The sequence below is a fragment of the Drosophila navojoa genome, chromosome 4, assembly GCF_054131105.1.
Source record: "Drosophila navojoa isolate 15081-1374.11 chromosome 4, UAZ_NAV_1.0, whole genome shotgun sequence".
Lineage (NCBI taxonomy): Eukaryota > Metazoa > Arthropoda > Insecta > Diptera > Drosophilidae > Drosophila > Drosophila navojoa.
This window is the reverse complement of record NC_142892.1, coordinates 17501983-17528112: the sequence shown is the minus strand read 5'-3', so window position 1 is coordinate 17528112 and position 26130 is coordinate 17501983. Positions and strand designations below refer to the sequence as shown.

Here is a 26130-nt window from a genome sequence, read left to right as displayed (position 1 = left end):
CTGCTGCTGCTGCTCTGGCAGCTCCGAAAGCCAAAATTGTTAGAATGCATCCATTCGCTTTTGATTGAGCGCAATGTGTTTGTATCCGCCAACTGCTGCAGTCGGATAACGGCAACATATTTGTTCGAAGTTTATTATCGTCTGCGCAAAAGTCAGAGTTTTGGCATGGCTGAAATAAATGTGAATTTATGAGTCTCGCTTGGACGTGATTCTGACTGCCAACTCTTAAGCAGGCGAACAAGTGCGACAGATATGAGACCATCGACTGCAAGTGAATTTAAAATTAACCATGAAGCTCGCTTTTATTTTTTGGAAATTTATTATTCTCTAAAAAAAATAAAAAGCTATTAAAGCAAAATATCATATAAGTAAAATAAGTTTAGCTAAAAATACTGGAATACGCTTGTCTACAAATGTTTTTTATTTTATTTTATTTTAATTTATTTTTTATTTAAAATTTTCATTTAATTTTTATTCATTTTTTTATTTTTTCATTTATTATTTATTACTACATTTTAAGGCCTTTAAATTAAAAATTTATCCATAATAATTGTTTTTTATTTTTATTTATAATAATTAAAAGTATTTGTTTTTTTTAATTACCCAACGAATTATTCTTATTTTGGTAATTTTTACTATAAAAACTATAATTGTTACAGTCCCAGCCTTTAATACAATTTATTTCCTTTTGAATAATAAAATTAATAATGAATAATATAGTGAATTATAAAGTATAATAAAAACAGGAAAATTCCTTGACCATACATACATATATCTTGTGATAAAATGAAAGAAGAAATCAGTTCTGAGAACTGATATACATATAATTTTAATTTAGATTCATATAAATTAATTGAAATTCTTTATAATAACATCGAGAATATTATCGAATATAGCCAACAGTTAAATATATTCAATTTAATTTATTCCTATTTAAAAGGTAAATTCTTATTATATTTAATTTATTCCTATTCAATTGGTAAATTTGAAATAAATAATCTAATAAATCAGGCACTACTATTAATAAATCGCTATAAATAAATCATGCCCTATTAAGAATGCATACAGTACTGTCATAAGCAAAGATTAAGTAATTAGAGCTGCCGGCTCCTGCTCTGCCCTGCAAAGCATCAAATTCCAAGTCACGAACTACCAAACAGAGAGACGGTGCCATAACACAGCAATTAGCTAATAAACTTGGTTTCTTGCTCGCTTCTCTTTTCTTTTCTCTAGTTTTTGTTTCTTTAGTTTTTGGCCAAAGCACTCTAATGCTGTGGCTATTAAAAATTACACTGGTAAAAAGTTGTGCAAGTGATTTTTGCACCTGGCCAAATGTTCAGCGGGCAGCCATAAAAGTTTGTGTGTGGCCAAGAGTGACAGCTCTACGGCACGTTTCTGACCAGCTTGATGTGGTGCTGGCCAGAACTGTCTTTGGCTGTTGTTGTTCCAAAGTGAGTGCAAAGTTTACTTGCACTTTGGACAACTTGCAAATATATCACACGAGCACGCAGCCAACTACATACAACTACATACATATATAAGTTTATCTAGCTATGCAGTATATTGATATAAGACAGCAGAGGCAGCATAACGAGCATTAAGTTGCACTGCGCAGCTGAGACACATGACAGAGCAGAAGACATATGTACACGGTCATATAGTCACTCAGTTCGAGCATAAATCAAGACTAACAATACACACGCACACACACGCACACAGCCATCCGTCTAAGTTGAGCAACTTCCGTGCGAGATGCGACGAAGCTGGGCCGTAAGATTTTTGACAGCCAAGCAAACTGCGTGAACAACTTGCCCAGCTCCTGCTCCTGCAGATGCAAAAGTTATAGATACAGATACAGCTAGCTAAAGATACAGATACAGATACAAATACAGACAGTTGAAAACTTTCACAAATTGCTGATTGACGTTTTGTGATAGGATCGCCCCTGGCTGCCCCTGGGTTAGCGTAATTAAAAAAGTTTGCCCAGCCCATCGAACGGACAGCGAACTGCGTATCAAGCTCAGCCATTTCAAAGTTTTGTTGATGTGTGAGCATGCACACACATACATACACACACATAATATATACACATTTATACCTTGTTTCGTTGTACATCCGATTGTCTTTTCTTTATTGAGTTCTTTTGTGCTCTTTTTTGGTCAGCTCCGTAACTTGGAAACAAATCAAAAAAAAAATCCAAATCGTAACTAAATATAAATTATGCTCTACCTACTCGATTTTTGCTTTCTGTCTTTTCTGTTTTCTGTTTGCCTTTCTCTTTTCATGTGGGGGTGTCTCTTGTCCTCTATATGTTTGCTTCTTCTACTTCCTCCGCCTCTTTTCAACTAAATGTAATTTTAAAGATACTTTTTGTTTTGTTTTGCATGCAGCGCCGCTTGGGCGCCCAGATGCAGCTAGCCTGGTCATAGCTAAACATATACCCAATGTCAGATTTAAGATATGCGTGTCAGATCTTCTCATATAGGCTATATATAAACGCCACTTGTTGTTGTTGTTGTTGTTGTTGTCAGCTCTAGTTGTTGTTGATTTGCTTGCTGTTTGATGTTGTTGTTGTTGTTGGTTGCTGCTGTTCATCATCTTATGCAGTCGCTGCTTAGAAGCACTTGCGATGCACAATGCCGGGACCAGACTCATCGTACTCCTGCTTGGAGATCCACATCTGCTGGAAGGTGGACAGAGAGGCCAGAATGGAGCCACCGATCCACACAGAGTACTTGCGCTCAGGTGGTGCAATGATCTTGATCTTAATGGTGGACGGAGCGAGGGCGGTGATTTCCTTTTGCATGCGATCAGCGATACCTGAAATGAAATGAGAATTTCAGCATAGCTATAAGAGAGATATTTCCAAAAAGTCCCTTACCAGGATACATGGTGGTGCCGCCGGAGAGCACATTGTTGGCATACAAGTCCTTGCGGATGTCCACGTCGCACTTCATGATCGACTGGTAGACGGTCTCGTGAATGCCGCACGACTCCATGCCCAGGAATGACGGCTGGAAGAGAGCCTCGGGTGTGCGGAAGCGCTCGTTGCCAATGGTGATGACCTGGCCATCGGGCAGCTCGTAGGACTTCTCCAGTGAGGTCGAGGCGGCGGCTGTGGCCATTTCCTGCTCAAAGTCGAGAGCCACGTAGCACAGCTTCTCCTTGATGTCGCGCACGATCTCACGCTCAGCGGTGGTGGTGAACGAGTAGCCGCGCTCGGTGAGGATCTTCATCAGGTAGTCGGTCAAGTCGCGACCGGCCAGATCCAGACGGAGGATGGCATGTGGCAGGGCGTAGCCCTCATAGATGGGCACAGTGTGGGAGACACCGTCGCCGGAGTCGAGGACAATGCCAGTGGTACGGCCGGAGGCATACAGGGAGAGGACAGCCTGGATGGCCACGTACATGGCGGGGGAGTTGAAGGTCTCGAACATGATCTGTGTCATCTTCTCGCGATTGGCCTTGGGATTCAGTGGGGCCTCGGTGAGCAGCACGGGATGCTCCTCGGGGGCCACGCGCAGCTCATTGTAGAAGGTGTGATGCCAGACCTTCTCCATGTCGTCCCAGTTGGTGATGATGCCATGCTCGATGGGGTACTTCAGCGAGAGAATACCACGCTTGCTCTGCGCCTCATCGCCCACATAGCAATCCTTCTGGCCCATGCCCACCATCACGCCCTGATGGCGAGGACGACCCACAATCGACGGGAAGACGGCGCGCGGCGCATCGTCGCCGGCGAAGCCAGCCTTGCACATGCCGGATCCATTGTCCACGACCAGAGCTGATGCCTCCTCGTCACACATTTTGGCAGAAGATTAAGTTGAAAGCTGCAAAGAGACAGCCAGACGTTAGATCCTTGCGATCAGCGATTAGCACTGGCACAGGCGCCACTCACGACGTGTATATAGCACAGCGACAGCAATCAGAGTGATTCGCTCTATGGCCGACATCTGCATTTAAATAAGTTCTGTCCGTCATCTCGCCAGAACAATGGATATTTGTTGTTGTTCTTGTTTTTTTTTTCTTTTGCACCCTAGTAACATGTTGATGAATTCTGAGTTCTGTATGCTAAGAGCGCGGCCATGGGCGAGGGGCGCAGCGGGGCAGGAGCTGAGGAATGTGACAACACAGAATTTATTTTGGCAGACCATGCAACAATGGGGTACATTAACTATGGTGAGTGTGTTGAAAACATGAATGGGAATGAGTTTGCTTAAATTTGAGGGGAAGGAATTAAACTGTAAATTGTAATAAATATTGATGAATTAATATTCAGATATTTATATTTATATATGTATATTTATATACAAATATTTTGATATATTTATATTCGGTGTATGCATAACGCGAGTGATCATAGAAAAAGGGACACTCCCCCGCTCTTACAGCTCCAACATCAAATGGTGGTCTTACATATGTATATGATTACTTGTTCTCCCTATATGCACCTACTTTCTGAAGAGATGCTCTGATATTTGTGACTACCTACGTAAAGAAATGAGCGCCACGAGTTGCATATGCAGAGATATTTTTGAATCCCAAAGAAAAGTGAATTAAATCTAAGCATTAATTTTTTAGAATAATAAAATATTATATTTGTATAAAAAATATATATATATTTATAAATTTTTAAATATAAAAGACTAGTATGCATTATATATCATTTTTACTATTCTAATATTTATTTATTGTTATATTATTATTTAAGATATTCTACATGTTGTCTATCTAATTATTATTTATTTATTCATTTATGATTTTTGGACATATTTATTATTTTTTTTATTTATTTTTAATTTTGGACATATTTATTATTTTATTTGTATTGTTTTATTTATTTATTTTTAATTTCTGGAAACAGCCAACAAAAGTCTAAGCTCTTTTAATAATATTTATATTATAATAATGTATGTATTTTCATTATTCAATTTTCATTCAATTTTCATCATCTTTCATGTATTTTATATTCATTAATTTCTAGCCAATCATTAATATTCATTTCATATATTTTACTTTGACTAATTTATTTGCAGTCTATAAAAATCAAATCTCCTTACTTGAATCTAATATTATTGATTAATATATGTAAAATGTTTTAGCAAGTATGTTACATTCTGCTCCTTCCACTCCCACATTTTTCTGCCAACCCCCAGTCGCATGCCACATGGAAATAGATACTCAGTGAGGGTATCTCGCGGATTATGAAATAGTCGATTGCCAATTTTCAACTTGTATCATTTCATGTTCATCAAATGGTGGCTGTGTGTGCCACTGCCTGGCAGTGGTTGCCAGCTACGTTGCATGAGGGAGATGAGATGCGCCAGGACTTGTATAGGCATATGCGGTACGTACGTACGTTGTTGTTATATTTTTAAGTTTTTATATAAATAAATGCGTTGCTCTGAACAATGCATGCTTGCACCACATACTTTCGCCCCAGCGTGCGGCGCGAGCAGCCTTCTTCTGCTTCTTCTTCTTCTTCTTGTGCTTCTCTGTATATCACGAAGATTTGTGCCAATGATGTGACAAAATGATTTGACTGCCTGCACTCGCTCGGCCCATAGATGGTGCGGCCCAAGATGCCCCAAACGACACAAAAAGAAAAATGAAATACATTTAAAACAAAAAAGAAAAGCTAAATAATTTTAAATAAATGTATATATATATAAATTGCACTTTCTAACATTGTGAGTGTGCAGACAATTTCTCGGTTGGCAGTGCACTCGCATATCGCTCGATCTTAACGTAATATTAGCCACGAGATTTATATGCGTGCTGTTTATTATTTTAATTGAGTGTAGCGTAAAATTCTAGCTGGCAGTGAATTATTAGACACAGATATGCTAGAGTTTCCAAATGTCTTTCTTATTTTTTTTTTCTATATTTTTGCAAGTTGGATAACTGCTATGCAGCGCCCCACTGCAGTAGTTATAACTGCTGTTCGCACTACCCATCCACACACACACACACCGACAGTTGGGAAGTTTCTCAAGTGCTTGGTAAAACTATCTGGAAACTACGTGACTATTGCCAGCGGCAGGTACAGCCACTATATACTTATATATGTATATGTATGTATGTATGTATGTATATATAGGTATCATTGTCTGTTTGCTCGTTGCCTTTGAGTTGAACGCCAGTTGAAATATCTAGCCTGTTATCTAGACACGAGAGCGCCTAGGAACTAGGAGGGATTATGGGTCAATTGAAAAGTTTTCAACACGCTTTGCACTTTTTAATACAAATTTGCGTTCTCTGCTATTTGAGTTTTGATGCGGCTAAGCCCTTGCAGAATTTTGCATTGAAAAGAAATATGATCTGGAATAAATGCGCGGCACGAGAGAAGTTGTAGTTAGAGTTAGTGTTGGTTAAGGAATCGAAGTATTTGTCAACTATTGTCAACCATACAAACTAAGCTTAGTATATATATCCCTGCACTAAAAACCCATAAGGAATATGAATCTCATATAGAAGATAATATGTTAAACTGTGTATGCGTAGAAGATAATTTAATAAGCCTTAGAGATTTGGAACAGCAGAGAATATTGATAGTTTATTTTTAGAGAGAACTCAGATGACTGAGACAACTTTATATATATAACCACGAACATATATTTTGTCAATATATATTTCTATGAACAGCTTAAACTTTACTTCGATGGGAAGTAATTAATTAGGACAAGACCTGAAAATAGTCATTTAATTTGAATTTTATATATTAAATTTAGAGATTTTGTTATGAAACTAATTCCCTTCAGCGAAATCTCCAATTTTATAATATTTAATAATTTTTAAATAATATTTATATTATATTGAATTAATTAAATAATTTAAGAATGAGTTTTGATTAAGAAAAGTTGTAAGTCTGCAAAAGTATAAGAAATATTATTTTTATTTATTTTGTAGTTTATCATATACAAATATTTAAAATGATGTCTTTTAAAAATATACTTTTTTGATAGTTATTGTTTAAAGATTTACTCATTGTTTTGTAAAAGACAGATTGAAAATAAAAAATAAATATATATAAAAAAAAGTTATGATGAAGAAAAGTTTTATGTCTGCAAATTTTTGTTGAATATGAAAATGAATAATTTTATTATTTATTTATTTGGACATACATAAATGAATATCTATACATAAAACCAAATTTTTATTTATATACCAAATTTAATTAACCAATTTTATATAAAAAGCTTTGCCGAAAGTTGTAAATAATTTTCATTTATTTTGAATATAAAGAGAAGTAAAATATATAACACAAGAGAATTAATCTTCACATCATTTATCATTATAGAGGTATCATATGATCTCTTCTACAGTCCAACGCTCCACACTTATTATCCTAATCTCCAGGCGCAAACTCTTCGCCTGGCCCCGGCAATCATTTGTTACTGAGAATGAAAATGGCGCTACCCGAGACTTTTGGTACTACAAATGGCTGAAATGGGCGCAAACTGACCCAGCTCGCAACTTCCAAAATGTTGGCCAAAAGTGCTACGGTTAGAGTGCCAGCCAGCCAGAGTCCGGAGTCGTGATGCGTTGACAGGGCACAGCGCACGGAGCGCACGTTAAATCGCGTTCCGGCTGTTGGGGCCACGTTGGCCCTTTGGCACGCAATGCGGCGTGCGGCACTAAAATAAACTTGGCCCAGGCTTCAGACAGCGAAAACTGAGAGCTGAAAACTGAAAACTGAAAGCTGAAAACTGAAAACTTAGCGCTGAAAACTTGCTTCAATGCACATAAAAATTAAAATACCCGACGACGCGTGCATACCAAGCAACTCCCTCTCACTCTCCCTCTCCCTCTCCCTCTCTATAGCTCTGTGTGGCTCAGAAAACTGTTCACGTTTTATGGCCAATTTATGATTTTGTTTTCTACATTTTCTTTTCTTTTTTTATGTGTTTGCTGTATTTATGAAAAATGGCGAGTTTAATCAGCGCTTGCGCTTGCTGCTTGAGTCATTTTAATTTAATTTTCACTGTCAACAATGTTGCTGTTGGTGGTGCAGCCTCCACTTCAGTTGCAGCCACGGCAGCGTTGGCGTGCAACTGCGGTGGGCGTGGCCATGGCGTGCCCTAAACTTTGCACACAAACTTTGCGCCGAAGACACACGCCCTGACAGCTTTCCCTTTGGCTCTACACATTTTATTAATTAAACAAGTTGCCCGCTCAAATAATTTCCACTTGAATTAATTTCTCCCATGTGGCCGGAGACTGGCAGCTGTCATCGGGCCAAGCAGCCCTAATTACCCATCCGTTACGCCGTTATGATGTTGCCCGTACAAAATGAAAACAGAAATGTTTACTCTCAATTGCTCTTCAAATATTTACAGGGAATTTACATAGATCGTATCAGAAGTCGTCTTAAGTAATTTGGGGAACTAATCGATGGGCAGCTGCTGGTGCAGCCAGGTGCGTGTGCCGCCCTCGACAAAGTCAGCAGCGGCATGATCCTGGCCGTTGAGTATCCATTTGGTGGTCAGCAGACCCTCGACGCCCACAGGGCCGCGCGCATGAATCCGGGCCGTGGAGATGCCCACCTCGGCGCCGAGGCCGAAGCGGAAGCCGTCCGCGAAACGCGAGCTCGCATTGTGGAACACACAGGCGCTGTCCACGGAGTTGAGGAAACGCTGTGCCGTGGCATCTGCACGAAATGGAAAATGGAAAATGTTAAATTGAAAACAAAATGGAAAACTCAGAGAAAATAGAGAAAAACACACGTGCACACACACACACCCACACACTCACGAATTCTAATATGCAATGTGCACGTGTGCTGCGTGCATGCTGAATGCTGAATAAAATTAATTTCCCAAATGATTTAAATTTGCTTTGGCAGCGAGCAAACAAAAAAAAAAAAAAAAAGAAACCAAAACTAAAACTAAATTCTGATCCCTGAACCTTTGGCAAGGTCCTGTCACATATGCCAAATGCATGCAACTAACGACTCGACATATGACGACTGCACTGCGCTGCACTGCACTGCACTTGCCCTGACATTGGATTTTTCCATTTAATTCAATTAGCTCACAGCTCAGCGCACAACATGGCTGAGTTAAGCTCGAATAGTCGAAAGTTGATGAGAATTCAAGTGCAAATGCCCAGTGGATGGCAGCAAATGAGTTGAATGCATCAAGCGAAATTAAATCTTCTTTAATTTAAGTCTTGCTGAATCGAATGACAAATAATGAAAAATATATAAAAACTATAAAACTAGATATATATATATATATATATATATATATATATATATATATATATATATATATATATATATATATATATATAATAAAAATATATGTATGCATATTAGAATGTTAAATTGACGACATGCATAAGCAATTTTTAGGCAAAGGAATTGAGCTGGACTCACAGATTTCAAAAACTTGCTACTCGTTAGAAATATCTAGTTCTATATTTAGTTCTTGGTAACTAAAATATAAATTATTTTGTAGGCTGGTGTTACCAACCCATGGAATCTACCCAATTTATCTAATCTACCCGCTGCTTCTATCCATATTACTTTTAGCGCCTTCTGATAGCACCGTGGGCAATTGTACTCAATAAACTTGTTTGTTTGCACTTTTAGGTTCGTATATCTTGAGCACTTGTTTTTACAATATTTTTTCTTTGTATTTTTGTTTTCAGCCTCAGAAGTGGTACTTCAGAAAGTTTCAATAAAAATATATAAATATTTACTTGGCATTTTGAGTTCATCAACTGCTTTGTCTTCTCTTGACAACATACACAATCTACGCAAGCTATACAATATAATCCATCTATAATATATACATATATAATATATATCATATGTATATATGTATATAATAAATATGATCTACCACCTCTTTTCAAGGTATCTATCAAAATAATATATTATAACATTTAGCGAAATATATAAAATATATATAAAAAATATATAAAAATATAAAAAACGTAATAAACAAATATTCGGATTGTTGCCTAAATAGATCAGTCACCTACATATCTAAAATGCTATTCATATTTTTCATCAATTATTTCTACGTCTATAAGCCTTCACATATTCAAATAATCATTTCCTTCATTTCAACTGTTACACGTTGCCATTGCAAATACTTTTATCTACCCATATCTATCCATTATTGTCATGAATGCTTGCCCACTACACATCTATAAATCTAGCCAGAGCTGTTGCTGGCCATGGCATAAACCCACCATATATCGCATACTGGGCAACACAAAGCTCGGGCAAAACTAATTTATAGCCCGCACATTGAATTGTCATTAGCTATAGGTATTTAGGACCCGTTGCCCCCTGGCCCCTACCGGGCTTACGGCTAAAATCATTTTTCAGCTTCGATTGCGAGCAATTGAAAATTAATTTTCAATTTTCATACCATTTTCGGTAACAATGACATCCGTGTGACCGCTGCCGTACGTATGTATGTGATTAATGGCTTCCTCCAGACTGGGCACAATCTCAATGCAGCACTCCAGGGCACCGTACTCGTGGCGCAGACTCTTCGCAGCGGGCGGGCCGAACGTCAGTTGCTGATTCAGACGCGGTCCCGCATAGATTTTGACGCCCTCACGTTTCAGCATGTTGCAGACATCGTTGAAAATCTGTCCACTCATTAGATCCTCGTGTATGAGCAGCGTTTCCATTGCATTGCAGGCTAAAGTGAAGCGAAACAAAAATGCAATTAATTTTTGCCCAAAACAAAGTGTGACGGTGTGGAAGATTTTATAATTAAAATGAAACGAGCAACGCATTATGTTGTGATCCAAACTCTTGTGGCTGATGGAAACTAGGAAAACTTGTAGGTAAAAAGAGCACGCTAGTCGAGGACGGCTCAACTTTAAGATATCCTGTAAAGGGCGAAAATATACGCCTCTACCTTAGGCTTAAGCATGAGAAGCCAGCATGATGGGGTCTTAATTTTATACGTCTAGTTAAACTGAGGGGCATAATTTTATGTATATAATGGAAAATATATCATATATAAGTTTATCCGGTCTAAAAATATAAAAAATATATGCCTCTACCTTAGGCTTAAGCATGAGAAGCCAGCATGATCATTTTATAAGTCTAATAAAACCTAGGTGCATGATTGTATTTAGATATATCTTATGGAAAATATCTAAATATAGAACATAAAACAAAAACTGACCGACTACAAGATATCCTGTCTATAACTAATGAAAATAAATGCCTCTACCTTAGTGTCAAGGTAGAGTTCATTACTCTAAGAGACGCATAATCGAGTTATAAGAATACGTTAGATGAGGAGTGACCGACTACAAGACATCCTATCTGTCAAGAAGGAAAACATATACATCTACCTTAGACTTAAAGAGAGGTTAGATATGGGCATAAACGATTCAAGATAGGAACTTAATAAGCACAGAGACGGTCGTACATGAGTCAGTATGAAACTGCTCAGAATCTATATCTAAAATATATAGATCAGACTTCAGTCAATCAATCGAATGCTTTACCTGCTGGATAATCGCACTTGGCATCGCGAGCGATGTGCAAGGCCTTGCCCAAGTCGGCATCCTTGTCCACATAGACGTGGCAGACGCCTTCGGCGTGGCCCAGCACTGGGATGTGCAGCGATTGCTCCTGGATGTTGCGCACCAGCTCCGAGCTGCCGCGTGGAATGATCAAGTCAATGTGATTCTCCATGGCCAGCAAATCGCTGATCTCCTCGCGTGTGGAAACCTGTTGAAGTGAACAAGAACTCAAAATAAGCCAAACCCCTCTCTCGCTACACCTAGTTGACTGTCGTGACTCACCAGGGAAACTGCATGCTCGGCGCCCACGCTGTTGAGCGCCTCCTTGACCAGCTCCATCAACGCCTTGTTGCTGTGCGCCGCCTCCTTGCCGCCCTTGAGCAGCAGCCCGTTGGCGGACGCCATGGCCAGGGCGGCCACTTGGGGCAGCGAGTCCGGGCGCGACTCGAAGATAACGAGCAGCACGCCAATGGGCACGGTCACCTGCTTCAGCTCGAGTCCGTCGGCCAGGCGGGTGCGGCGCAGCACGCGACCCACATTCTGCGTGCAAATAAAACGCCATTTGACAACTCAGCAGCTAATACATTACACATACGCCATGTGGTGCGGCCCAACGGGAGCGAGCCCATATAAGAAGAATAATCGACTATTTATATTGCGCCGATTCTAATCCCAGGCGTCCATTTTGAGGCGTTGCCCCGGCTCAGTTTTACATAAATCAAAGCATTCAGCTCATCGTAATCTTTATTTATTTTTAATGCTCTGCCCCACACAGAGTGGCTCGAGCCTGGCTGGCAACATTGCTGGGCCACGCCCCGCAGCAGCAGCAGCTGCCTGCCTCCGCCTACATTCACGTCGCACTCAACTTGTGCGCTGCGTAAATTTGGTTATATGGTCATTATTATTGACTCTGGCCGGGCTGGGCGAAACTTTAAATTATATTTGCAGAGGACAATTGGATAAGTCATGGCTAGCTGGAGACGAAGTCAATTTCCACAAAATGCTCTTAGTATGCGCCCTTCATATGAAGCGTATAATAACTTTCTTGGCTCCCAAGAGTTTCAAGTGGAGCCCTGATTCGATTCGCCAAATTTATATTATCATTTTCGTCGAGTCATTAAATGTTTATGTGACTTGTTGCAACAGCTCCGGCACTTGCTTAAGTGCAATTCAAAGTTCCGCTAAGCGAAACATTATTTCGCCCATCACAAAGAGCAAAAAGAGAACAGAAACCCCATCGACAACATTTTGCTGATTGCCTCAGGCAGTGCGAAGACAAAAAAGCAAAGTGCGCGGCATTTGTTTGTCGCCTGCGAATACCTTTCCCCCTTTCCCCATTCTCAGCCAGTTATGCGGTTTTTCTCTCGCCTTATTTTATGATTTTTGGTTTTGCCATACATGTAAGTGAGTGTATGTGGCCGGAAAAAAAGTTTTCTCGCCGGCAAGCGGGAAAAAGTTCGGCGCTTCCGCACAATCACATCCAATAAAATGCCTGGCTGCGAAAGGATAGCAGCAGAGCTCACTCTCTCAATGCCCCATCAACTGTAGCCGCCACACATGAGTGTGTGTGTGTGCGTGTGTGTGTTTGTCTTGGCTGTGACATTAACTCGCACACACACTCGATGCAGCAGCTAAGCTGTCTTTTATCTTCCACTTGCTTAGGTCCTCAGCCACACCCGCCCGCCCTCAGCTCCATTTGGGTGTCAATTTTTGTTGAAGTGTAAAATTGCTTGGAGATTTCATAATATTGTTAAAGCATGAAAACTGTAGCTGCACAGACCCACAGCGGCGGCGGCCATTGTTGTGGGTCACAGAATGACCACTTAGCCGGCCCGAGAGAGTGGCCCGGGCTAACTCAATTTTTGTAGCAGTCAACAGCATTTTGAGCACTTTTCAACACTTTTCAACAGTTTTCAACAACAGCCAAAACTAATGCAATTTGTGTAAACTTTTTACCCAGATTTCTTGCACTCGGTTCTGTCGAGCTCTCGGCCAATTAACTAACTGAGCTTCTGCTCCGCACTCACCTTGTGGCTGTCATCGGCGATTTGCCTGAGGCCAATCGACAGGTTCTTCAGCTTGGCCGAGTTGAGTGATAGGCGCGACAGCAGCGGCTTAGCCAGCCCGCTCCTCTGGGCCTCCTCCAGGTCCTTGGCATTCGCCTCCAATATGAACTTCTCGCGGCTCACCAGCAGATCTGCCAAATTGTTGACGGCCAACGCTCGCTCGGCCGGGGACAGCGCCTGCATCTGACGACTGCCAGTTCGAGCTGTCGAAAAAGTTGCAGTTGGAGCTCGAATTAGAGTTTGAATAGATAAGCTGGCAGCTAATTGCTAGCCACTTGAGTAAATAGAGCGAGCAGTTTGTAAAGCTTTTAAAAGGTTTTCACTTCACTTTGCTCTATCTCTATCTCCATCTCTTTTTATTTTGTAGTAAACAGATCAAGAGTGATACAATTAACTAGTGCTGGCACAATAACCATTTACAGCTGTCCCGAAATACGATTCAACAAGTTGCAACTGGCTAATTAAGAAGCACTTCTCAAGCTGTTTGCCAACGCCGCGCCGCATTTCAGCTGTCCCAAATAACTACAATTAAATTAAACTTGCTAACTAAAAATTGCTACACAACATGCCAGTCAGCGCCGGACGGGGCCAACGACTGCTACTTGGAGAAGCCAAGCAGAGCGCAGCAGGACGACGAAGGTAAACCTCAACTGGCAGTCATTGTGACCTCGTTTCTCCTCTCTCACTAAATGGCCACTGCGTCACTCAGGCACCCACCCCCACCCATCCCACGCTCTAGGCCACTTAGCACTTAGCTAACCCGACTAGTTGAGAGTTGGCCAAGCAAAAGCTCGTCGAGTGTCAACAAACCGACAGTGTTGCACTTCCAAGAAACCCCCACTCGAAGGCCTTGCCCAAATCTTTATTCAACTACTTAGCATTGGCTACATATTTATACGTATTCTAATTTTTCTTTAAAAATAGCAAAGTTTACCCAACAGACAATGCAGCCAAAGTCTGGGAAAGTATCCTGCTTTATTCACTTATTACAAACTCTTGGCAAACATTCCCGCATTCCATTGTTCTCAGTAATCTTTTGTTGGTTGCAACACTCACCATTCTCGGCCATCACCTCGACGGGTATGGTGTTGGTGCTCTCGGTGGCTTCGGTGAAGAATGTGCCAACTTTCCTGCCGCCCACAATTGTCTTGATGGCCTTCTCCTGCATGCCGTTGCATATAACAACGCTGACGCCGCGATCCAGGGCCCATGTAGCTGCCTTCACCTTCGAGTCCATGCCGCCGGTGCCCACCTGGAAGTGTTCGTGAAAGTATTATAAATAGTTAGCCAAAGTGTGAAGCATGCAATAAACAAACTCCCATAATAAACGCCATTAACTTGCAATGCGGGACAACTGCAGCTGTAATGGCTTTCCACTTCCACCCACTCTCGACACCTTGCCCTCCTCTCCTAGCTCCTTGTCAACTAGCCAAGAAATTATTGCGCAGGAAGAGCAAAAGTTTCTGCACGGTGTCAACGCGTTTTGCCTGTTAAATATTTAACGAGATTCGCGCTAATGCAAGCACCTCGCAAAACAGACAACTCGCTGAGCAATAGCAACTGTCACTTAACAGTGCCCATAAATAACAAATGGAACGGTCGACAGAACAGAAATACACATACATATATTAGTGACTGTCGACGTACTATCCATGCACAATTCAAACTATTTTGAAAATAGAGCTAGACTATTTACTAAGTATACTTAGGCTTCCTTCTTTAAGAATTATGTATGTTTTGCTATTTTCTTGAAATATAGAGAAAAAGTGCTACAACTTTTCGTCTTCAACTTTTTAGAATTATATTAAAGTATTTTACTTAAAATTCTCGAACTCTTCTTCTAACAATTCTAATTCAAATTGCATTAAATGATATACATAGGTAAACAAAATTGTTATCCCGGTTTTTGAAAAAAAAAATCTAAATTTTTTACTACATTTTCATAGAATTAATAAACAAGAATTTATTTGTTTATTTATTTGCTTATTTATTTGTTTTTTATTTTCCTAAAAGGCCTAAACATCATAAGGAATTCATGCAGAGAAAATTATTCACACGTGCGCTAAGACCTCTCCACTCAAACTTCTTGGAAATATCATTTTAATTTATTACTAAATATTTGTAAGCCTTTTCTATGAATTTTAATTCAAATTAAATTAAACAGCATAAAAACAAATTTGCATAGATAAAAAACAAACACTTTTTATATTTGAGACATGTCTGAAATAAGTAAAGGCTTATCAAGAATTTTATTACAAATTACGTAGAAAAGCACAAAAAACATTTATGGGAAAATATATAAAAAATCACACGTGTGTTAACAACTCTTAGCCTGAATAACTGGGAAAAATACTTTTATTTTTCTCAGTAAATATTTTGTAAATTTACAATACTTAACCAGCATAAAAAATATTTAAAATATGCAAAGATAGAGACGTCTTTAGATGGCTTATTTAAAAATTGGTCCACAATGCGCCCTGAGCTTCATTTAGATTTTATATACTCTATGAATGAATTTTATTCAGAATTCTCAATTCAAACTAAAAAAATTCCAATTTTTTAACAATATGAAATTAAATACTCTTCAGCTTCATTTTGAATTTTTTTATGAATTTTTAAGAATTTCTCATGAATGTCCTTTCATTGCAGTTCGCATTAATTTGGCGCTATTTAAATTGCTGAGAATTCGAACGCCTTCTGCAAATTGAATTTCTTTTCAATTTAATTTACTAGTAATTTAGTAAGCTTGAAGTATGATAAATATTTTATTCCAGGTAATAGAAAATATTTATGGAATTAGTCAGAAAGTCTGTGTTAATTGAATGGCTTTCATTCAAGAGCCTTAGCCTGAATTTTACAGAATTTTAATTTAAATTTGCTGTCAAGATATTGGGAATTGTGAATATATGACAAAACGGAGATAATTATTGTTGATTAAACATCAAATGCATTTAATAAATGGGAAATTCTGTAATAATGTCTGTTACAAATTAAATGTCTAACAGGGAAAATCAATAAATTATTTAAAGGCCAAGCTGGTCAAATTTTTAAAGAAAATCTTTTAAAAATTAAATATCAAATATAAAATATCATTAAATATTTTATATAAGGCAAAGTTCATCAATTTGTATAGAATTTCCCCAACATTTTAAATGGCAGACATTAAAGTTAAATCAATATTTATATAAGTCTCAGCTAATCAAATAAGTCTGAAGTATCAGACAAAGTTAGCTGCCTTAAAATAGACAACCTGCAGCCTCTGCACTTACCTTGGACTTCTTGCCAAACTCAATGCTGTTGATGTCGTCGCTGGTGTAGGTGTGCATCAGCTTGGCGCCATCCTCCCAGGGCGGCTTGTTGTAAATGCCATCGACGTCGGACATGAGGATTAGCAGATCAGCCTGCACCTCAGCGGCTAGCATGGCCGACAAGCTGTCGTTGTCCTTAATGGGAATGCCCTGCAGAAGACAACAGAGATAGAGAGAGAATGAGAGAGAGAGAGAGTGAAGGAGAGAGAGCTTGACTTTGTGGTGCGTTCGAGTACCCACCTTTCTGGCACCGCCAGCCGGCTCGTCGTCACGTATGAACATCGGCGGAGAGACGGCATCGTTCGTGTTGATGATTGGCACGATATTTAGGCTAATTAATTCGGAGAGCGTGGAGAAGAGATTGTTGCGTGTTTCCTCGTTGTAGAAGTCCGGCTTGGTAACCAGCACCTAAATCAATATAGCAAACACACACACACACATAGTTAGTAGCAGTAGTGGTGAACAGTCTAGAATGCGCTGAACCGACCTGTGCAATCTTGACGCCGTACTGGGCAAACATCGCATCGTAGAGTGACATGAGACCCGACTGACCCACCGCAGCAGCTGCACGTGGCTCCAGTGTGGCGCCATCGAACTATTGAATAGCCACAACCTTAGTGCTAAACTCTAAATTGCAGATATCTAGTGTGTATGTATGTGTGTATCACCTCTTTGCTGTCCTTTGGATTCAGCGTCTCACGCATCGAGAGCGACATGAGCAGCTCCTGGGCCAGTTTCTGCTTGCCAAAGGCCACAGCTCCGCTAGTCACCATGATGACCTCTCGACCCTCCAGATGGCACTCGGCGACCTACATACGGGCAGAGAGTAAGTGAATTAAATATGATATTTAAAATTAATTTGCAATTTCAATTTAATCACCTGCTCCACAATGGAGGCCAGACGACCCAGAGCCAGGCCATGATTATCCTCGCGCGTGATGACGGCACTGCCCAGTTTAACGACCAGGCGACGGGCATATTTGAGCTGGCTCCGTTCCGTGAACTGTGGATGGGCCTTCTCCAGGCGCTTCTCTATGGACGGCAGCTGCAGCAAATCAAGACATTAAACAAATATTAGCACAAGTCATAAACAGACACAGTGAAAGTGAGTGTGAGAGAAAGAGCAATGAAACACAGTCTGTGAGTCTCTCTCTCTGTGTGTGTGTGGGTGAGTGCCTTATCAGTTACAATCGGCAAACACATAATGAGGTCGTAAATTGGGAGAGCAAAGAGCTTGAAAATAAAATCAACTGAGCGTAGTCCAAATGGCAATCCAATTAATTATGCCACACTCTAATCACTAATCATCGAACTTAATCAGAGTGCTGTGCGTGCGTGTGGCCCTAATCATAATTACTAAATTGCCGTTAAGCCAGAGCTGTAAATATGACTGTGTGCATAATAAACAGTTGGCAACAACTAAAACAGCTAATAATTGGACGCCGAATGCGATAATCAATTCGAGTCTCTCAACTGAAAATTGCATTAACTAAATTATGCCCAATCGAATTTCATTTACATGTGATGCAATGAAATGCTTGAACACGTCAATTTCTATTCCAATAAAATGTGATGGATTGCAACATATAGACAATTTGATGTGCTGCCTTCCGGGTAATAAAAGCTAGAGCCGGAGACCGACTGCTGCTGTCTGGCAAACGGAAATTTCAGCCGAGCAAATGCTTCCGTCAACAATCACATAGACACTTCGGATCAAAAACAAAACACTGACAGAAATATATATACACATATATATGTATATGGATTGGAATAAACGTATAGCCGGAAACGGTGTGGCAATCGAATATATTTAAGCCTTGGCTAAATTGATAAAAAAATATATATTGAAGTGAAAATTGTAAACAAATGATAAAGTAAACTAGCTCGAAGCATGGCGCTGGGAAATGGATGCAGGTATGAGATTAATATATATAATATATAAAATAAAAGTGACTAATAAGTGTATATGCATGTCTAGAGAATTTAATATAAAAGCATAACTGCTATGCATATGTATTATATAACACGAATTATTATATTATGATTTAATATGCATCATATTTTATAATACATAGTATGGACTACTTTGGAAAAAGTATGTCTATTATTATTAGTTTAATTAAATAAAATATCTTATATATTTAATAATGATTAAAATAGAAATCTTTTGAATATATTAGTAGAACAAAATATATATTATGTATAAAGATATAACTTATAATTTATAAAAATATTAATATTTAAAATTTTAAAAATATAGAATATATATTATATATAAATATATATATATTATATATAAATTTATAACTTATAATTTATAAAAATATTAATATTTAAAATTTTAAAAATATATAATTTAGATTTTAAAAACAATATAATTTATTTAGTTAATAATTTTAGTTTAATTATTATTATTTTATAAATTTTATATAAATAAAATATACTTTTTTTTGGTAATTCTTATAAATTTTAATAAATAAAATAAAATCAATTTATTAAACTAGCAGCTGATTAAGCGACACAAAGGCTGGACTCGCTTAGCTCTTGAGCTGATGTCTTCAGGCTGCCTGAATAATAATAAATTTAATCATATAATAGATACCCCATACACTGCAGAGATAAAAGAACGTATCTAAATTGACTTCAGCAATATACATATATTCATATTTGTATCCCACACGCATAAACATTTTAATAATAATTATTATTTTAGTTGTCCTATTCTCCCACTCTACGTCTTTGGAAAACAATACCAATAAACAATAATTACTATATAAGTACTTTAAATAAAAAGCATCGTCATTACTTAATTGCATTCATATTTCCATAGAAATCCATTCTATAATCAGATTCCCAATTTTCAAATACTTTCAGAATTTTTCATCCAATTCATTTGTTACTTTTCTCCACATCTTGAAGCAATTGAAAGACGTAAACAACATCTTGACTCATCTAGTCCTAAGTGCTTGCTATTTACTTAAGCTTAGGACGGGACGGCCATTATGCTTTAGATTTGCAGGTTTTCAACACATCAATCATCCGCCCCATTGGCCTGGGAACACTTCAATGATTCAACAATATTTTGTTGGGGTGTCCGTATTGATTGGCTTTGGCTATTGGCTCAGGCGCAATAAAAAAGCGAAACGCGCCGCAAATTATTTATGTTCACATATTTTATAACGAAATCAAAGGCGAAGGCAATGGCAATGGCAACGGCACTTTCAAAGGCAAAAGCCAGAGCCAAAGGCGAAGGCGTATTCAATGCCAATTATTGTACAATTGAACTGTAAATTAAATTGGGGCGTAAATATTTTTATTTTCTTACATCGAACTGTCAACATTATAAAGCTCACAGCAGGCTACGCGGTAAATACAGTTCATAAAAATGTTGAGGCGATCAAAAGGTGTCATTTTTTTCTTCTTCTTTTGCATTTACTTGGCTGTTGCCATTTGGTCTGCTTATAATCATTTGCTCATTTTATTTTCTTATCATTATATTTAGTCTCTGAAGCGATAAATGGCAGCAATAAAAAAAGCTCAGGCAATCTATTGACTGGCTAGAATCGATTTGTCTCATATTCAAAGAAACTCAATTGTTTTCACACTCTAGACTTTCGGCTCTTTCAATTTGATAAGAGCCAAAAGCAAAACAAATGCTGCCATATCGAAACAGAGCTAACCTTGAGCCATTGTTTGGTCAGCAATTTGTTAATTGTTTGTTATCAAAGTGTTGAGCAACGCATGTTTTGCTTTCGCATTCGATAACAGTTGCTCCGAACGGGCCAGACGAAGAGAGAGTCTTGCCGCTTGCCGCTCTCACAAATCCAATTATCAAGCAATTAAATTGTTGACTGCCCAAAAAGTTGGCTTTGCTCGCATAATTTATGACCCTGCGTAGACGAAGCCCATAAAATGGGCTATAAAAATGGGAGGCAGAGCAGCACGATTATGACCAATGCATGCGAATGGCGAAAAGTGTGTGTCGCATAGTTTAACGAGCAATAAAATGAACAAATCTACTGTGGAATAGAAGCAGGCTTTAAAATATAAAAGAGTTACTAAGCTTATATCAATTCATTAAAAAAGGATTTATCTCAGAGTGCCAAAAATGGGAGATTAAGGCTGGAGAGGGAAGAAAGGACTCTCAATTAATTTGGTGCTCAGCCAAATAATCAAGCTGTTAAAAAAATTTTTATATATTTCTTAGACGATTATTATTTTTAGAATTTATTGAACCGACATCAAATAAGTCTATGATAAATAATAAAATATGTCTATTTAATATCTACTTAGAATTTTTCTGTTATTAATTTTGTAGCCAAAATAAATTATTATTAAATGAGTGAAATATATAAATATTAAAAATATTTAAATATTAAATTTTGTGTTAAAATTAATAAAGATATGCTTGTTTATATTAACTTCTATACAAAGTAAAATTTATTAAATATTTGTATATATTATATATTTATATATAAAATATGTTTATTAAGTATCATAATATATAAACAAAACGGTTGCTGAAAACTCTTTGAAAACTCAAAAGCCTTGCTCTAAAATTTTTTTATTTATCTGCAACTATAAAGACTATATCCACAACATGTTTCTGAAATACGAAATGGAAGCCAAATTTAATGCATTTGATATTTTTAGCACAGCTCCATGCAATGTCATGGAAAGAAACTATAAAAAATCCATTCAGATGTCCCATATTTGCCTGAGGGGTCATCGTTTAGCCAGCTCATGCGGCAGCTATTATGGAATGTTGAAGTTCTATTAGAGAACGTTTCCCAGCGGCTTCAGTACAGCAAACAGAAAAAAAGAAATAACAACAGCTGTTTGATTCTCGTGCTCTACACAATATTCTACGCTGCTTGGACGCTTGTTATATTTATTTTTGTTCTCATTCCATTTTATTTTCTCGTTTTTTTTTTTGCGATGTTTTACGCTTGTTACGCTACGCCATGTTTTCATTCACCCCACTGTGTCGCCTTTTTATGATGTACCGCACACGCACACACACGCACACACACACATGCACACACATACACACACATGCAGACACACAGCCAACTAGCTGCCCCATAACTGCCAACACGTGTCAAAGTGGGGCGACGATGACGCCGGCGTGCTCTAGTCGAGGCTAGGCATCAAGGGAGGTGACGAAGCGACGACCCTGACCTAGCCAAATCGTTTTGAGTGTCAAAGGCAACGGTGGACTCTGTGGACAGCGGACAGCGGACAGCCGACTGCGGACTTTAGACATATGCAAATGCAGCTGTCGACCCTTGCCCGTGGGCCAGGGCTGGTCGATGCATATTTAAAAGGGTTTTAAGTTTATTGTAAAAGACGAACGGCAAATGGCATTGAATTTCCACAGGCCAAACAAAAACTGCCTGCCAGTTCTCCCACTCTCACTCTATCTCTCTCTCTCTCTCTCTCTCTCTCATTCCTTTTTCGGGAGAGTACGTGCGTCAGTCTTGAAATACAATATTTACACTTTACAATTTATTTTAACACGTATACGCCGCACTGTACCAGCAGCTGTCGTGCTGTGTCAATGCTGCTTGTGACATTTTATCAGTTTGTCATGCACACAATATGTTCCTGTTCCTGTTCCAGTTGTTGTTGTTGTTGTTGTTGTGCTTGGACTCCCTCAACCATTTTTGGCATTTGTATGTTTTGCATGTCCTTCAATCCGTACCCAAAACTGCAAATGATTTACAGCATTCGCCACTAACCCAAAAACATAAATCGATTTTAGCTGTCCTTTCAATTAGCCCAACCCAAGGCAGCCCCAATCATGCTTATTGCCAATGCCAAGCTGTTGCCACTTCGATTAGTCGTAAAGTACAGAGAAAAAAAAACATCAAACTGAAATCCTCTCAACTACATTTTCACTCCGATTGTTGTTGTTACCGAAGCTTTTATGGCGCTGATTGAGTGCTGATTAAATTTTAGTGCCAAGGAAAATTTTACGCCTAATCTGAAAGCGTGTGCGGCGGATTCCTCAATCAACTCGCTTGCACAACTCAGTGCTCCAAAGAGGCAGAGAGGCCACTCAATGCTCCATTGATCATTCACGCAGGCTCTGTCATTAGCTCCAATGATCCCAGTAATTTTCCCTCGCATTTAAATCACTTTTTACTTTTTATGGAGCTTATCAGCAATTCATTTTAATCACAATTAAAATATGACAGCCGCTAACTGTTTAAAGTGTTTATTTTTTGTTTCATTCTTTCTTTCTTGTAGATATTGCTCATGTCTGGGGCAGTAGGCAACTGACCTACGTTGCGTCGTTATTCTGATCTATTTCTGTACAGTTTTGATGGGCCTTTGCATTAGGTTTGCCAGTGGGAATCAAAGTCCAATTCATTGTGGAGCTGCACTTGATAAGAGCGAACGCAAGACAACTGCCCAGAGGCTGAGCAAAGGCTATTGATGGCTGATGATGAGTCGATTACTAGCTGACTAAAATAAGTGTGATATGATTTTCGACAGCTATATGTATACCTATATATCGGTTATATCTATATTTTCTTAATCTTTTCATTTTATCATATACTGAATATACTGATAAATTCCTTGAAATAAATTTATAAATCTATAAAATCCAAGTATGTATGTCTGTGTATATATATTTTTACATATTTATTTTCATATTTGTTTACTAAAAATTGTACTTAATCTCCTCTTATCAGGCCACCCTCTATAAGCTCTTAACTGCTCAAGTCCAGTAAACAAATTTGTTAGACCAAATATGTTGGCATAAGACAAAAGAGCTTTCTAGTCAAGCATATACAGCCCTGCCATGCTCAGTTCACAGTCTAATGGGCTCACTGAGTTCATAAGTAGCTCATCCGGTCATTAGAACAGAAACTCGAATGAAAATCAGGCCATGAGGCAATCAGATTATGGGAAAATCAAAACATAAACAGCCCGAATGCATGTGAACAGCACAGTTCATAAATACATATATATATTATATATGATCTGGCGATAACTGCAGTACAGCTTAGTGTATATTTATCTTAAGTTTATATGTGGACCAAACACTTCACAGTTAACCATTATTTATTATTGTAAGTGTATTTGCTTTTCTTTCCACTCACTGGCTGCCTGGGTCCGTGGTTGCTGGCCGCTCTCCAGGTGTTGCTTGAAAAGCTGTTGCGCAGTGCCTTGCAGCTATTACGCAGCATTTTGTCAGTTTATATATATGTCTTACTAAAGAATAATTAATATGAAAAAGTTGTTAAACTCCGACGAGCACGCGTTATCTATTTGGTTATATGTTATCCTGGACAGGATCGAACTATCACAGAATGGAAACGAAGTGAAGGAAGAGCGCGCTGCTAACGTGGAGCGAGGCGTAGACAACCGTACCGCAAAACCCAACGATTTCTACTGATTCTGAATTGTTTTGGCACCGAGCACGCCCCGGCCTAGTGACGGACTGCTCCGGCTACGGGGCTCTGACGGCTTTGCTGATAATGAAGCGCAAACATATGTAATTGTAAGTGTTCATTGCGATTGCGATTAAAATTGGTTGGGGCCAGCCCCTTGCCCGCTGTCTACCGTGCCCTCCCATCTCTATCTCTCTCTCGCTCTCGCTCTTGCTCTCTCTTTGTGCGTTAAGCCTCTTGTAGCTCTTGTTGTGATTCAATTAGAAATGTTATCAATCACAGGCACAACAACACATCAATACACACACACACACACACGCACTCGAACTCTGCTCAGTTTTAGATTATGGCAAACATTTACACTTTGAGCACACGGAGCAACTCGTCGTCAGCTTATCATATGCTACATGGGAGGAGAACTGGCCACTTATCAGAGTATTCAGTGCGTGCCTGGAGCAGTTGTTGTTGCTGCTGCATTATTGCATGCGTGTGTGCTGCATAATGTTGAATAATTGAAGCCAGCAAATTATGTTTCAATTAGGCGAGAAATACGAGCAGCAGCAGGCCCTCTGCCAAATAGTTGCCAACTCGGCTGCTGGAATGCTGTGTGGGTAGATAAACATATTATAAAATACTTAATGTTGATTTAGGGAGATTAACTCGGCTCGGCTATATATGTAGATAACTGGCTGAAAGTATTTGATTTTATTAGAGATTTAGAAAGGCTTAAAATTATAATATGTTCCTAAATGATGTCTATGGGTTTACAGCAAATTTGTTGGTATATTCCAGGCATGCCTATCTCTATAATCAATATTTAATATTAAGTCTCTTCATAAATTTTGATTAAATGAATATTAACAAATTAATGTGCGCACTCCACCCAATGTGACCCTATTAGCTGATATACAAAATATGTATGCATGTATGTAATAATAAATATTATTAATAATGCGAATGAAATTAGTTAATCTAAAACTTGTATGATGATGATGGACAACATAAATCAAAGGCATGACCATGAAACTAAATACGTATTATTTATAATTTATTTTTTATTAATTTTTTGGAATGTTACCTTAAGATAATTAAGAGTTGAACTCTTAAGGAGAGCTCATCATAGAAAACAGAAACTCTTTAAACGTAGTTCAATACCCGGTCAATATTATTTATATATCAATTTATTTATTTATAAATAATTATTATTCAAATATATTATCAAATTTGGAAAGCAACTCACATCTACATTTATTTTACTTATTCAAAAATTAAATTCAATAATTCAGGATATCCAGCTCTTAATTGCAGATTTTAATAACAACTGTAGCAGTCCATTGAAAGCTGTTCAAAGTTAACGAATTTCGGGCTCAGGTTTGCTCAGAGTTTGAGTTTTTTAACATAAAAAGGTGCGGTTGATCGATCAAATTAGCCTAAAAGGCTTTTTATTAAAGCAGTAGCTCCTTACTTTACATATCTCTGATTTCAAGAGTCTAGCATCAAATATTACCATAAATTATGGCAGTTATGCGTGAGCACTAAAGCAATTCTCAATTTCCCAGTTAGTCTCTGAGCGAAGCATAGAAATGAAAGAAATTCTATCCGTCAAGGCGAACGAGAATGCATTTGCCAAATTGAAAGTCTCAATGCTTAGGACTGACATAAGGACAGACTAGCAATTGCTGTATCTCTATCTCTCTCTTTCTCGCTCTCTCTCTCTTTTCAGTGTGTAAACTTGATACGTGATTAGCAAGAAACGAATGCAGAAAACTATATGTCTAGGCCAAAGTATTTTATTTATACCAAAGTATTTTATTTATTTTATTCAGTAGTAATATAATACACAAAGAT

The 26130-nt window shown here is 38.4% G+C and overlaps 2 protein-coding genes across 2 annotated transcripts; both read right to left on the bottom strand.

Annotated features, from left to right (window-relative positions):
• Window positions 1–2099: 2099 nt before the first annotated feature.
• On the bottom strand, window positions 2100–4043 carry Act79B (Actin 79B). The gene is made up of 3 exons (XM_089259212.1): window positions 3899–4043; window positions 2882–3830; window positions 2100–2820 (listed from the first exon to the last, which is right to left on the bottom strand). The coding sequence occupies exons 2-3, from the start codon at window positions 3804–3806 to the stop codon at window positions 2615–2617; spliced, it is 1131 nt and encodes a 376-aa protein (XP_089115338.1). The 5' UTR covers window positions 3807–3830; window positions 3899–4043; the 3' UTR covers window positions 2100–2614.
• Window positions 4044–8307: 4264 nt separating this feature from the next.
• On the bottom strand, window positions 8308–24336 carry P5CS (Delta[1]-pyrroline-5-carboxylate synthase). Its single transcript, XM_018101641.3, has 12 exons — window positions 23992–24336; window positions 17760–17924; window positions 17548–17688; window positions 17367–17474; window positions 17120–17287; window positions 16841–17029; window positions 14628–14823; window positions 13533–13774; window positions 11788–12045; window positions 11488–11713; window positions 10386–10664; window positions 8308–8650 (listed from the first exon to the last, which is right to left on the bottom strand). The coding sequence occupies exons 1-12, from the start codon at window positions 24076–24078 to the stop codon at window positions 8388–8390; spliced, it is 2322 nt and encodes a 773-aa protein (XP_017957130.1). The 5' UTR covers window positions 24079–24336; the 3' UTR covers window positions 8308–8387.
• Between the last annotated feature and the right edge of the window lie 1794 nt (window positions 24337–26130).